This window comes from Monodelphis domestica, chromosome 3 (assembly GCF_027887165.1).
Source record: "Monodelphis domestica isolate mMonDom1 chromosome 3, mMonDom1.pri, whole genome shotgun sequence".
NCBI classification, from domain to species: domain Eukaryota; kingdom Metazoa; phylum Chordata; class Mammalia; order Didelphimorphia; family Didelphidae; genus Monodelphis; species Monodelphis domestica.
The window spans coordinates 35,957,208-35,970,917 of record NC_077229.1 but is presented as its reverse complement, the minus strand read 5'-3'; the positions used below and the strand labels follow the sequence as shown (position 1 = coordinate 35,970,917).

General features: G+C 44.3%; 1 protein-coding gene across 7 annotated transcripts in view; it reads right to left on the bottom strand.

The window, feature by feature from the left end:
- MED13L (mediator complex subunit 13L) overlaps positions 1-13,710 on the bottom strand; it is a 446,607-nt gene that overhangs the window by 3,812 nt on the left and 429,085 nt on the right. For all 7 annotated transcript variants that reach the window (XM_001365370.4, XM_007489989.3, XM_007489988.3 and 4 more), the window contains 4 exons: positions 11,160-11,336; positions 6,903-7,057; positions 1,534-1,695; positions 57-169 (listed from right to left, as the gene is read on the bottom strand). In XM_001365370.4, coding sequence (XP_001365407.2) covers positions 57-169; positions 1,534-1,695; positions 6,903-7,057; positions 11,160-11,336 — 607 coding nt within the window. The remainder of the gene's footprint in view (positions 1-56; positions 170-1,533; positions 1,696-6,902; positions 7,058-11,159; positions 11,337-13,710) is intronic.

Here is a 13,710-nt window from a genome sequence, read left to right as displayed (position 1 = left end):
GGCAATCAGAGAAAATGCAGTTCAGGGCCCCCACGTCCCCCGGGAGCATCTGTTACCTTAGGACATCGGATGTGGTTTTGGAGTCGAGAGGGTGTGGCACGCGCTGAGAGGTCCTGGGGGGGAGAAGTTCGTCCATCTGAGCTACTGAGATGTGGTGGTGCAGGGAGGCCTGGGAGATGACAGGAAAGATGAGGGTCATTAGCTATTCTGACAACCAGAAATACAAAGGTCTTGATACAAATTGAGACATAAACACCAGATAAGCTGAAGGAGGAGCAGCGCTGGAGGAGGTCTGGAGGGGCCTCAAAAGGAGCCTTAGAGGACCCTGGGCTCTCTAAGACACGGGGGAGGGGGATGGAGGGGGCAACCCACACTCCCGGTTTGTCTGACAGAAAGTCAGCTGAAGTGTCTAGAACGCAGTAAGCAAGGAGTCAGGATGTGAATTCAGAAAGATCAGACAGGATCACTCTGGAAGGACTCTCAATCTCTAAGATGCCCCGGAGAGAAAACAGGGACCCACCAGCTCTTCCTGAGTGGGGACAGAGGGGAGAGAGACCCCTGGCAGGTGGTGTCATTGGGTTTGGAAAGGGAAGACTCAAGACTGGAGGTCCTCGATGAGGAGGCCTGAGAGCTGCCCCAGGCTGTGGAGGAAGAGAGGGCAACATGGGTGGGAGATGACATAGAGGGGGCACAGACAAGACTGCCTGGCCTGCAGGGAGAGTTCTCTGGGCAGGGATACCTGAGTTCTATATGGGTTGCTCAGGGATTTATACTTCAGAAAAAATTACCAAGAAGGTTTAACAAAAATACTCTTTATAAATAAGCTTGTATGGGAACCACACAGAGCTCCCACTGCTTCAGCCCTCAGATCTGTGGGCTTCCACTTCCCCTCTCAGGAATCCTCTTATGAAAAGTCTAGCCAATGCCCCAACCTCCCCTAGAGGACCAAAGCAGCATTCAATGTCTTGAACTCAAAGCAGGTCAGTGGAAGCACTGAGATGTTGCCCACAGTCACGGCTTGTATGGGGAGTCACTCCCAGCTGCTCCTCCTTGGCTCTACCAGGCTCCATCGAGCCCAGGACTATAGGAGCCCAGTTTGGGGCTCCTCAGCAGCTGCCAGTGTCCCAAGGGGCATTCAAGAGGGACAGATGAATGATCTGACAACTGTGGGGAGGGCAGCCTGATGGCGAGGGAAGCTCAGAGGTTACTAGCCCTGGGCTGGTGACTCGGTCTTGCTCTCACCCACAGTAATCCCCCAATCTCTACTATGGGTGAGGAGAGAACTATCCATCAGGAGTGTGTCCCTGGCAAGTCAATGAGCTCCCAGGCAGTGGAGAGCTTCAAGTAAAGGTCAGATAACCATATGTGGGAGACACTGAAAGGCGATTCATGTTTCCGTTAGGAGCTCCCAGGACAGAATGCTTATGGGAAAGCAGAGATGGCCCCGCTTTGGACAGACAGTTCATCTAGAAAACTGAGCATCTTGGGCACCACTGTCAGCCCAACCCACTTGAATTTAAAGTGTGGACCAACCTTGAGGAAGAGAGGGCACTGGTTTTGGGCTTGTGGACATGAGGACCAGAACCACTGAGGAAGATTCTCAGCTTTGGCCGTTGACACAAAATAGCCCAGCGCAAGGGGCTGCTGCTTCAGTTCCTCGGGGGCTTCTCTAGAAAGAAGGCGCTCACCCTGGCTCTGAGGAAGACAAAACACAGGAAGAGATTCAGCAGGGGAGGTTAGTTTGTCTTGAAAGCCTTTCTGCAGTGTGCTAGTTGTACTGAGCTGATTCATTCCCTTGCAGGCAGGACACCAGATGATGAAGAAGAGCAAACACTGAGGATCCAACTTCCTGGCACATGCAGCTAACCCAAACAAGGGTCCCTCTCAAAGAGAGCAATGAGACACTAACCCAGAGCCCCAAGGACATAGCTCTATGGCCAGAGGTTTTGTATTTTGATCTGGGGAAGGAGTTTGCTCTCTGGTAAAGAAATGTTTTCTTCCAGCCTCCAGATCAATGGCAAGACTGCCTGCTCCATCTCTAGGAAGCTGAGCCACTTGCCCACAGTCACCTAGTGGGTCAGAGGCAAAGCTTGTCGATGCATTGCACTGATTTGGAGGTAGCCCTCTGTCCACTACATCTAGCTACCTTTCTCATTAAGGTTATTTATGCCTATAACTCTGCCACCAAAGCTCTCCTAAGTGATAATTGAGAAATTTCTTCATTCATTGGTTCCTTCTTACCATCAACTAAGACATTAAAAACTGATGTTCTTTCTCCAAAAATAAAACAAAGTAATTATAAGCAGAACTATTAACTATCAATCAACAGGATTCAGACACCATAAATATCCTGCTATTCTTTAGTACAGATGACACTACTGCTGCCTCACTAAGCATAAGGGAAGCACTGTGAACCTTAAGAGACATCCTCACGGACATCCATACACACATTCATTTCAAACCTCTTGGTGTGAACAATGACACAAATTATCTAATGTTTTGAGTATATAATACATGAGTTCCTACAAAGAACTATCTATTACGGAGCAGATTGGACCAGATCAGAATGGAGTCTCAAGAGATTGGTATGACATGGTGGATAAAGTTCAATGTCTGGATTCGGGACAATCTGAATTAGAATCTTGCCGTAGACAGTTAGTAGCTGTGTGACCCTGAATAAAGCATTTCACTTCCCCTTGCCTCAGCTTCCTCAACTGTAAAATGGGGATGATGATAGCACTTACCTCACAGGACTATTGTGAGGATCAACTAAGACAACATGTAAATTGTTTTGCAAAACTTAATGCATCATAGAAATGTTGGTTATCATTGTCATCATCATCACTATTATAGAGGAACCATCCAGGGACTTGGTCTCATTGAATAGGTCCTTCATACTATACTCTAGTCAAATAAAGTACTGAACTATGTAATACAGCTTTAGTGGGTAAATGTTGACACTCTCCATCTACTAAAAATTAGTAAGGGGAATTGGTAGGAAAGGCTAGAGTGGGACTGTTTTGCTTTAGTTAAATACAAATTTAACTAAAATACAAATACAAGACACCTATCCCACATCATTCCTTGGAGGATGCCCTTCTGAAGGCCAAGGCCAGGCCCAAAACAAGTCATGGATTTATTTATTAATAAAAAATATGTTTCCATCCTACAGAGCAGCAGTCAGTATGTTCTCAGCTACCTCCAGTCTGTTCCTCTCCAACCTCGATTCTAACACAAATGCTGCAGACATTTGTGAAGGTTACTAAGGGTTCTGCCCAGTGGAGAAGCCAAGCTCTAACATGCAGTCATGCCCTACTGGAAGCTCTGATAGCATCACTACTAACAGAAAGGTTTTCCCTTAGTTATTTCCTTCACCTTTTAGCCTTTTATCACTCTTGAAAAGACTAAAAAGCTAAGAAAGAAGCTGGGCCCAGCAGGAGCAAAACTGCCCTTCATTTTCTCCTCTTGCCTTTGGCTTAGAGCAGAGACTCTTAGTCTGAAATATGGAGACTTACAGGCATAGACTGAGTTAAAACTTGTTTAAGGGGCAGCTGGGTAGCTCAGTGGATTGAAAGCCAGACCTAGAGATGGGAGGTCCTAGGTTCAAATCTGTCCTCAGACTTCCCAGTTGTGTGACCCTGGGCAAGTCACTTAACCCCCATTGCCTAGCCCTTACCACTCTTCTGCCTTGGAGCCAATATACAGTACTGATTCCAAGATAGAAGGTGGGGGTTAAAAAAAAAAAAACCCAACTTGTTTAAAAATTTTTTTTTGATAATTTTATTCCAATCTAATTGGTTTCCTTTGTAATGCCATGTATTTTATGCATTTGAAAACATGATTCTGAGAAGGTGCTGAAAGAGGTCCAGGACACACATACACGCAAAGATTAAGAACCCTTGGTTTAGATAGAAAACCCAATATCATTACATAAAATCTGTGTAATTTCAAGCTAGTTAAACTGTGAGATGTTCATACTGCAGATCATAAAAAAGGTCCTTCTCCTGCTCTGATATCTTAACTAGGCATTGAAGAAAGTTCAACAGCCCCCAGAGTGGCTCACCTGACTACAGGTATGTTAGAAAACAGAAATAATCTAATTATCTCCTGGTTGGCATGAGCTTTTCTTGTTGCTTATACAGTTCAAGCAAAATTACATTGAGAAGAAATGACTTTTCTCTTCCTATGAAGTATTTAAGTTTCAGATTCTGAACAGCATTGGACGGTCCTCTTTTGGAGAGTACCATTTCCCACCATACCCCTTTTAACCTGGGCTCTCTGGATGAAATCTGTGATGAGGCAGACCCCTGTTTTTTACCTTTGTCAAAAATGGGGTTGGGGTTGGTAAATTGTGGCAGTCTATTAAAGGACATGTGGAAGAAAGCTCTGACCCAGGAAGGAATGATCACACACTGTTGGCTTTTAGAAACTAAAATTATACCTCAATTACCACACCCCTTAATAGTGGTCACACTGAATTACTAAAACAAGACCTGTGGGCATCCTCTGGTGAGAAACATCATCATTGAAGTCTAGTGGAAGTCTTGGATGGATTTTCCCATTATGGAAATGATCATTTCCCACTTTTTGTTCCCTAAGTCTGTTTAGGGACCTGGGGACAGGATGGGGTCTTCAAAACAAAACAGAAATCACTTGCTTAGTGTTCAAATCTGACCTCAACCATGAGAAAGTCACTTTACCTCTGTCTGCTTCAGTTTCCTCATCTGTAAATTGGGAATAAGAAGAACTCTAACCTCTCAAGGTTGTTGTAAGATCACATAAGGCATTCATTGTAGAATGTTCTGCAAACTTTCAAGTGTGAATCTTAAAAATTCTCAACTCTACCTTGGAACATTATCTTAAGGTTAAGGTTATCCCCCATTTAAAACAATGGAGGTACTTGATCAGGAATGTATTGGGAACTTTATATTACTCCACCCATACTTAGGCATAATTTAGGGGAAGATAAAGTTGTAAAACTTACTGAACAATGAAAAAGTCCCCAACCTATACTTATAGTGAGGCCAAGCCCTTAAGCTAAGTCTATTTTTGGATCTAATACAAAAGAGTGCTAAGTACCTATGAAGGTCAAATTAATCACTAAAAGGTCAGGCAACTTGCAAGGGACAACCTTAGCGAAGAGGTGTGAAATACTCAGAAGTTTTAGTCTACCCAGAGAAGGTGATAACAAGATGTGAATTAAGAATGTTCAGTCCTTTGGAAAACGTCTACTGTGATTGGTAGATGTGAAAATTTAGGGGAGGTGACATAGGAGAAAAATTCTCTTTAAAAGGAGCTGTTTGAACTAGTTCAAGGGAAGAGTTCAGATCAGTTGAGCTCAGGAGCTGACCTGGAGGGTCTCTCTGAACACTAGAGTTTTGCTTGGGACAATCTTGTGGTGAGTGATTAAAGCCTGACTTAGTTTTCTCTCTTAAAAGAAAAGCCTAGGCCATTAGCCTAGGCCCTAGCCTTCCTATTATTTCCTCTTACTCTGTCTCTCTCCCTTTCCTTAATTCCTTCATTTATATTAATTAAAATCTCCATAAAACCCAGCTGACTTGGGTATTTCATATTTGAGAATTTTTCCCATGGCGACCACTTATTTTTGATATATAATCGAGACGCTGAAATTATCTTTACAGTTTTGGTGATTCAAAATCTTGAAACCCATATTTTTGCAGTCACAGTTTATGGCAACCACTCTTTTGTCGGTAACATAAGGGATATATAAATGCTAGCTAGTATCACCATTACCTGTTCTGAACTAGCTTATGGACAAGGAGAAATGTTGTTCTGGGACATTCTGTCTTGTATGGGTCCATGGTAATAAAGCCTACATAGGGTCGCTGGAGCCTCAGGAGGAGAGGGAAGACTCCTCTTCAGCAGCAGGCCCACAGCACAGAGGCAGGCAGAGCCCCCCAGGGCCAATTCCGTTCTGTGGCTAACCAGGCTAAGACTACTCTTCCTGCCTCCTTTTAAATAATCTTCACTAAAATTAGTGCTGGGGAAAAGAACCAAACTGAGCTAAATCAAAGCTATTAAGGGAAACCCTAGGCTGCTTGTGGCCAAAGGGATGCTCTTAACATTACTTTTCTTAGTGAAAGTTTGTTTCATACACCTACTGCTCATTTCCTTAACTCCTTCAATCTCATACAATTTAAAACAAAAGAAAAAAGAGTGCCATAAGTAGATGCAACATGAACAATGGTGGGAATTCTATGGCTCTTAATCCTTGAATCAGTCTCCATTGTCCCTGGTGCATTTATAAGGGAACCAAGTTGTAGGTTCAGCTGCCTCTTCAGCATCCAGGAAACTCTAAAATGCTTTCACATTCAACTTGAAACTCTGAGTCTTAAAGGAGCCTTCCTTTTTTGTCAGTTTGAAAGCACAGCATTTGGTTATTTTCTGCTTGTTGATAATAGGAAGGATTATAGCAGGCATAAAGAAATAAAAGCAGCCAGGCGGCTTTTGCTCTGCTTCAAAGTTTTGAGTGGAGAAGAGAACCGAGTCAAACTTCCCTCAAATGAATGCAACAATCAACAATTCTTTCTTGAATTAACAAAATTAATTTACATCTTAAATAAGCAATGATGCTGGAGCTGGCTTCTCAAAAGCCACTCTGGGTAAAAATAACTTGTAAACAGCGTGTGCCCAAAGCTTCATTTTTGTTAAGTCAATAAAATTTGCATAAAACTCCAGCACCTGCAGAGAGAACAACCTTCTGACATAAAACTTCATCATTCCCCCCAAATAAATTTATTCTGAGTTCCATTGTCCTCTTTTCAAAATGGAGTAAAAGTAGGTCTCTTCCTGCATGTCCTTCTCCCACACCCAAAGCAGACAGTTGACCAAGATGCCCAGTTACAAGACAAAAGAGTTGTGATTGCCCAAGCCTGCCTTACCCGACTGTGCTGGAAATGAGAGCCCACTCCAATTCCAGAAGGAGAGCCTGGGGAAGGAACTGGTGAGGAGTTTGGAGAGGAATGGAGGTTCCCCGTGATTAAAATCCTAATGTCATTGTCCATATCATCTGGGAATGGAAGATCGAACATATCATCTGAAAAAGGACAGAAAGAAAAGGATCAAAAATGACATCTCATTTTAGGAAGGAAAAAACACTGTGCCATATTCCCATTTCAATGTATGTCTAAGCTGCTAGTTGGCACATCTGTGCGCCCATTTTCAGCCTTTTGTCTATGAAGAGAAGACTGTTGAGGGCTAAAGAGTTCTGTCTTTCAGTCTTTAATCTCCATTAATGGCCTAATGCAAAGCACTGATTGAATGGGGAAATGAAGACCAACCCCTGTTTAAAATCCATTCTTAACCAAATAAAGAGGTTTTCATGTCAGAACAGCATGATAGAAATAGATACCAAAAGGATTGGCATCAGAGGAATTAACCTATGGAATAATTGGTTAATGGATGCTCTCAGCAGTCTGCCAAATAAAGCTTTGAAATACATTAACATGCAAACTCTGCATTATTTGGTGTTTATGGAATATTCAGTCAAACACAGACAGCAACTTGAGTTAAATTATAACATGCTGTATTTGATCAGGCTCTAAGTATGCATGTTAATTGAAAACACTAAGGAAAATTAATAATGTAATTCTACAAATCAAAGAACCAATGTGAAAATAGGGTATTCTTCCTAGGCCAAGCCAAACTGTCCAACCCCACCCCAAATGATTCCTACTTTATTCCCTCTTCCACCTCCAGTCCTACAAGTTTATTAAATCATTTGCTTATAATAAAGAAAAATCAATCAACCAACTACCTCCTATGTATAAGCACCCACTGTGTGCCAAGCACTGTGCTAGGCCTCAGGGATACAAAAACAAAACAGTCCCTATCTTGAAGGAGAATCTACTATGTCAGGGGTGATGGCAGGTACATTAAAGCATCCATACACAGGAAACAAATAGCAAGGTGATTCTTTGAGGGAAGATGCCAGGATGGGATGGGGATGGGACCGGAGAGGGGCTTCATGTAAGAGATGGCCTTCCAGCTGAGTTTGAAGGGAATAGGATTCAAGTGGTAGGTGGTGAAGGCTCAGGGAAAAGGCAATGTAGAGGCAGAGACTGGAAGAGCTCAGATACTATGTGTGAAATGGTCAAGAAGGCAGACAATGAGGAGGGGGGGAGGGAATAAGCATTTCTGTAGCACCTACTGTGTGCCGGGCACTGGGCTCAGTGCTTCACAAATGCTACTTCATTTGATCTTCACAACAATGTAGGTACTATTACCATCCCCATTTTACATTTGAGGAGACTGAGGCAGACAGTCTAAGTGACTTGCCCAAGGTCCCACAGCTAGGAATTGTCTGAGGCTGAATTTGGACTCAAAAGTCTTCCTGACTCCAGGCCCTGCGCTTTCTCTACTAGGCCATCAAGAGAAGAGAACTGCTGAGAAATAAGTTTGGAAATGCAGGAGGTCCAGTTTGCAGAGGACTTTAAAAGATTAACAAAAGAGCTCATCTTGGACCCTCAAGGCAATAGGGAGTCTGGAGTTGATGGGGGGCGAGGAGGACAGTGGTAGGAAGAGCACTGAAGGACAACCATCTTGGTGGCAGAGAGGAAGACGGACTGGATGGGGTATGAGAAGCTGAGGCAGAAATGCACGGAGAGACCATTCACTCCTGGCGCTGAGCTGGGCAGCAGCCCCGACACTGGAGCTGAAAAGCCAATCCAGCAGACCCTTCAACTCGCCACCCCCTTCCTCACCGCTCACCCTGTGGTTGTCCACTGGCCTGCAATGAGCAGTGTTTGTCGTTCCAGGGAGAGGCAGACGAGTCCCTGCAGCCGCCTGGAACACCCTTCCACAATGAAGCCCCTCAGACTAGGAGGATCTCTGGCCTTGTAACCCTTCTTTATAGATACTTTATCCCCGATCCCTCAGGCACGGCCCAGCCAGGTCCACTTCATCTGTGTCTTCCTCTGAATTGCACTGCCCAAACGCGGCGCACCCTGGACCTCGGGCTCAGGTAGATGGGCTCCCCCGCCACTGAACCCCTCGCTCAGATGGGAGGGGTTCCTTTGAATCTCAGCTGGCACCCTCCCTTCTGCGGGAAGCTTTTTCCAGCGCCTTCCCCCAGTTAATGATTTCCTATTTTCCTGTCTGGAGCTGGCTTTGTACATGGGTGTTTCCTCGTTGTCTCCCCCATTAGACTGTCAGCTCCTTGAGGGCAGGCGGTCATTAGTCTCATTTTATAAGCCCAGAGCTTAGCACAGAACTTGGCACATAGGAAGTGCTTAAACCATATTAACTGACTAGCTAATTTCTAGTAAATAAAGGATCAGTTATTTAACTTTGGGTGCTCCTTTACCAAGCTCTTGGATGAAATACATTTCTGTCTGCAGATAGAAAAGGAAATGGTGCATTCAGGGGTTAAGAATGTCCATAAGGTCCTTTGGGGAATGACCAGTGATTAGAACTTATAGTTGTTGTCTCTAAATGTTGTATTTGGTCTGTTAGACCAAATGACTTTCCTGGGATTGCCTAGAATACCATCTCAGTTTCAGAAGAACAGGTGAGTTTTAGCTCAGAAATGTGATTCGTGTTGTCAATTAGCATAGCAGGAGTAAGCTTCTAGGGAGCTCAAAGTTGTAAACTTGGGGGGGGGGGGAGAGATAGGATAAGTAACAGCCAGTTTGAAAGACAGAGTGAAACAGAGGCCTAACTGGTTGGCAGAGGAGGGAAGGGCCAGAACAGGCTGAGCTTCCAGGACCTTGGGCCTTATTCTCCAACTTGCCTATCTGAATCAAAGCTAGCTCTGCTCTGCTTGGCCTCCAAAGACACAAGATAACTACAGAGTTAAGGAAGCAGTTTAATTGTTAAACAGAAGAGAATTAGGAAAGTTAAATTTCACACCACTTAGAAAATGCCCTTCTATGTACATGCTTCTAATTAGCATGGGAAGGACCAAGAGTCAAGTTAATACAGGTTAATATTTGCAGATCCTGCTTTCAGCTAGGATTCCAGACCTGGGAGAGGATGTCTTCATGAGTGTATATTAACAGAGGTGGCCTCTCTTTTGGGAGGGAGGCCTTGCTCAAATGCCAAAACAGATCAAGAATCTGTGCCTTTTTAAAGGCAAAAGGTGTTTGGGTTGTTTTTTAAAAGCACCACTTTATTTACTTTAAAAGCAATTTTTAAAAAGCTTCTTTAAAATGCCTATAATAAGGAAAGCAAAAAACAATGAAGAGACACTAAACGGACAATTAAATTGCCTTATTATGAATTTTTTTACTAAGAACTATTTTAAGATTAGGACCAATAGGTTTTATTTAGTTGCTACTACAGATAAGACATAGTAGCTTGGGAATATGACTATGGAGACACAAGGTCCCTTTACACAGCTTACAGGAAACCAGAGTGAGGTGAGCTGCCCCTTCCCCATCTCCAGTCTCAGCCTGCTTCCATTTTATAGCCAGGTGCATCTTGTATTCACTCCTAATCTGGCCAACTTGATAGTCTCAACTGCCGTCCCTAGGCTTTTCACACAGCCCACACACCCAAAATCCAGCCCACTACAAACTTCTTCTGGGTTGGATCCTGGACTCCCTCCAGAGCCCAGCTCAGGCACCACCTCTTCTAGGAGACCTTTATCAGTCCCCAGAAATGTTAGCACTCCCCTTACTCCCAAAAAATTATCTTTATTTGCTCTGTATGTAGTTTTCATGTATTCACACCTCCAATGAGACTATAAGCTCCTAATGGGTGGGATGTTCTGGATTCCCCAGAGCCTAGCACAGGACCAGACACATGGCAGTCAGTTCCTATATAATGCTTGGGGCACTGAAATGAGAAGCGGTCACCCCTTAACTTCTCATCTCCTTTATACATTATTCTCTGAAAACAGTTCCTATTTTTCTACTTTTCTTAAATAATGGTCTGAGCAAGGGACCTAACCTAGGGTCCAGGGTCCATGGCCAGATTTCAGAGGGGTGGAGGTGGTTCTGTGAAAGGCAGAAAAAATTGCTTCTTCAATTTCATTAACCTCTAGTGGAAATCAAGCATGTCCTTCAATTGCTTAAAAACCTCATTCTGAGAAGGGGTCTGCATAGGCTTTACCAGATTGCCAAAGAAGTCAAGGGCACAAACCTCCTTTGTGTTAAGAAGCTCTGATCTGGGCCAAAGAGAACAGCACCGGCACTCACCATTGTTGGGGCTGAAGCCATCTTCATTTGGGTAGTTGGCCGGAGCCACTTGGATAGTTGAAGATGTTGGAAACACCAGGATGTGGGTACAAGAAGCATCTTGAGGTGTGTTGAGCTGAGATGACTGGAGGTTCAGTGCAGTACTGCGGCCAAAAACAGAGCCCATGGTGACAGCATCTATAAGAGAAGGATTGCACCCCTTCCTCATTTGGGGGCCCTGAGGCACCAACCTGCTGTTTTAGCATGGCCACAAGAAGGGAAATTTCACAATTCCAAATATAAGATGGTCATTCGAGAAGAGAGTCAACATTCAATGACTAGACAAAAATGGGATCATATCGTTGACACAGAAACTCTCCACAATTTGACTTCCAACCTCCTCGCTCAACTGAAATGACTCTCTAGACTTACCAAATTCCATGGACTATCAACTCAGCTTCTTTTTACTGTCCTTTTCATGATGCCCCTCTCTTTTGTTCTCCTCCTCCCTGTATGACTTCTCTTTCTCCAGCTCCTTTGGTGGATCGGCATCCACTGTGGGCAGACCACAGAGCTCTGGTTTGAGCCCTCTCGACTATTTCATTTCTGGATCTGATCAGCCCCCATGGATTAATCTCTATGCAGATGGTTCTCAGACCCACTTGTCAAATAAAAAAGTCTCTGCTCACCTTCAGTCAAATATCTCCAACATTTGAAATAATCCAAATTAGATTCTCAGTAAAATTCCGGAAACATATCCAAAACCAAACTTATTTTCCCCCAGACCTTTTTCAAGCTTTCCTTGTAACCTTGAGGGCAATAATTTCCTCTTGGTCCCTCAGGCTCACAACTTAGAAGTCACCCTGGATCTTCACTACCTATCCCCTTCTCCCCCCAATCCAAGCCATTGCCAAGACCTGTAGATATGTGAAATAGATATGAGATGGCATCTTTGCAGCAGGTCTCAAATATATCCCCTTCTCTCCCTTATGCTGGCATTGCTCTAATGCAGGCCTTCATCACCTGGTGGGGTCTTCCTGCCACAAACCTCTTGCTACTCCAATTCATCCTCTACTTGGCTGTCACAGTGCAGGTCATCCCCCCTATTCAATAAACTCCTACATTCATCTCCACAATTAAATATTAAATCCTGTTTGGCTTAAAAAGCAACAACATCATTTTGCTCTTTTGTCTAAGAATTGATCCTAAGTATCAGTTCCAAGGCATAAGGGGAGTAAGGGTTAGGCAATCGGGGTTAAGTGACTTGTCCAGGGTCACACAGCTAAGATGTGTCGGAGGTCAAATTGGAATCCAGGACCTCCTATCTCCAGGACTGGCACTCTATCCCCTGAGCTGCACTGTTTAGCTTGTAAAGCCTTCACAGTCTAGCCTCATTCCCTTCCTTTCAGTATTTTCATACTGGAAGAGAGAATCAAATCCAAGTGTATACGGAACAGAGAGTGAGTGGGGTAGGTGTACCCTAGGCTGAGAGAAAGAAAAGAGAAAAGAGAAAAAAACTCAAGATTCCAGTCAGAGAACAGAAACTAGAAGAACTCCAACTGCTCTGGCACTTCTTCACAGTTGGGAGCCTGAGAAGCAGATCTCCTAAGCTTGGGTCTCTCTGGAGATCAACTGCTTCCCAGGTAACCCCTGAATATCTCTCACTCATCTTAAGATATTGTGAACTGGGACTTTGAAGAAAGCCGTCTACAGAGAAATCCTCTCTCCAAAGATTTAGTCTCCATCTCTCTCCTTAACTTGTCCTGGACTCCAATACTCAAGCTAGATTAGCTCAGGAGTAGGGACTAAACCAGCAGCTGACTGGAAGAGGGGTCAAGGCAGAGCGCCTAAACCCCAAAATTTTGGGGAGGGTCAGTCTGTCAATCAATAAGGCTTCCTGCTTACCCAACTCTCCGCACCTGACACCCTTATCTCTCCCTTCCCTGTGTGAACCCAAATAAATTGTTTGCTACCTTAGAATTGAATTTGGCTAGTTTCTGAGACTAAGAAAGGGGACAGAAGACTTGGGGAGAATCACACCTCTCTCCCCAAAGGGAAGGTTAACTAAGGATCACAGTGATCCAAGTAATCAGATCTAAGGAGCAATCATCTCTCCTGGGCTGTGGGGTAGCCCGAGGTCTTGGGGAGGAAGGGACAGTTAGGTACCTGAGGAATCCAGAGGAAGAAGGATTCATCCTGCCTCTCAGCAATAATTGGGACCAAAGGGGAGGCATTGTGTCATCTTACCAAAGCTCTTTCCTCTAGTTCTTAACCTCCACCTCCCAGAACCATCCTCTGAGGAAACATACTTTTCCCCTCAGGGAGACAAGACTGGGTTACCTTACCCAAAGGGAAGAGAGGGGAAGATCAATCTTTTCTCCTCTCCATTCTCTCAACTCTTTCTCTCTCTCCCTCTAGTTCACACATGCGTGTGTGTGTGTGTGTGCGTGTGTGTGTGTGTGTGCGTGTGTGTGCGTGTGTGTGCGTGCGTGTGTGTGCGTGTGCGTGTGTGTGTGTGTGCGCGTGTGTGTGTGTGTTCCCTTCCTGGTCATATATCACAATACCTTACACC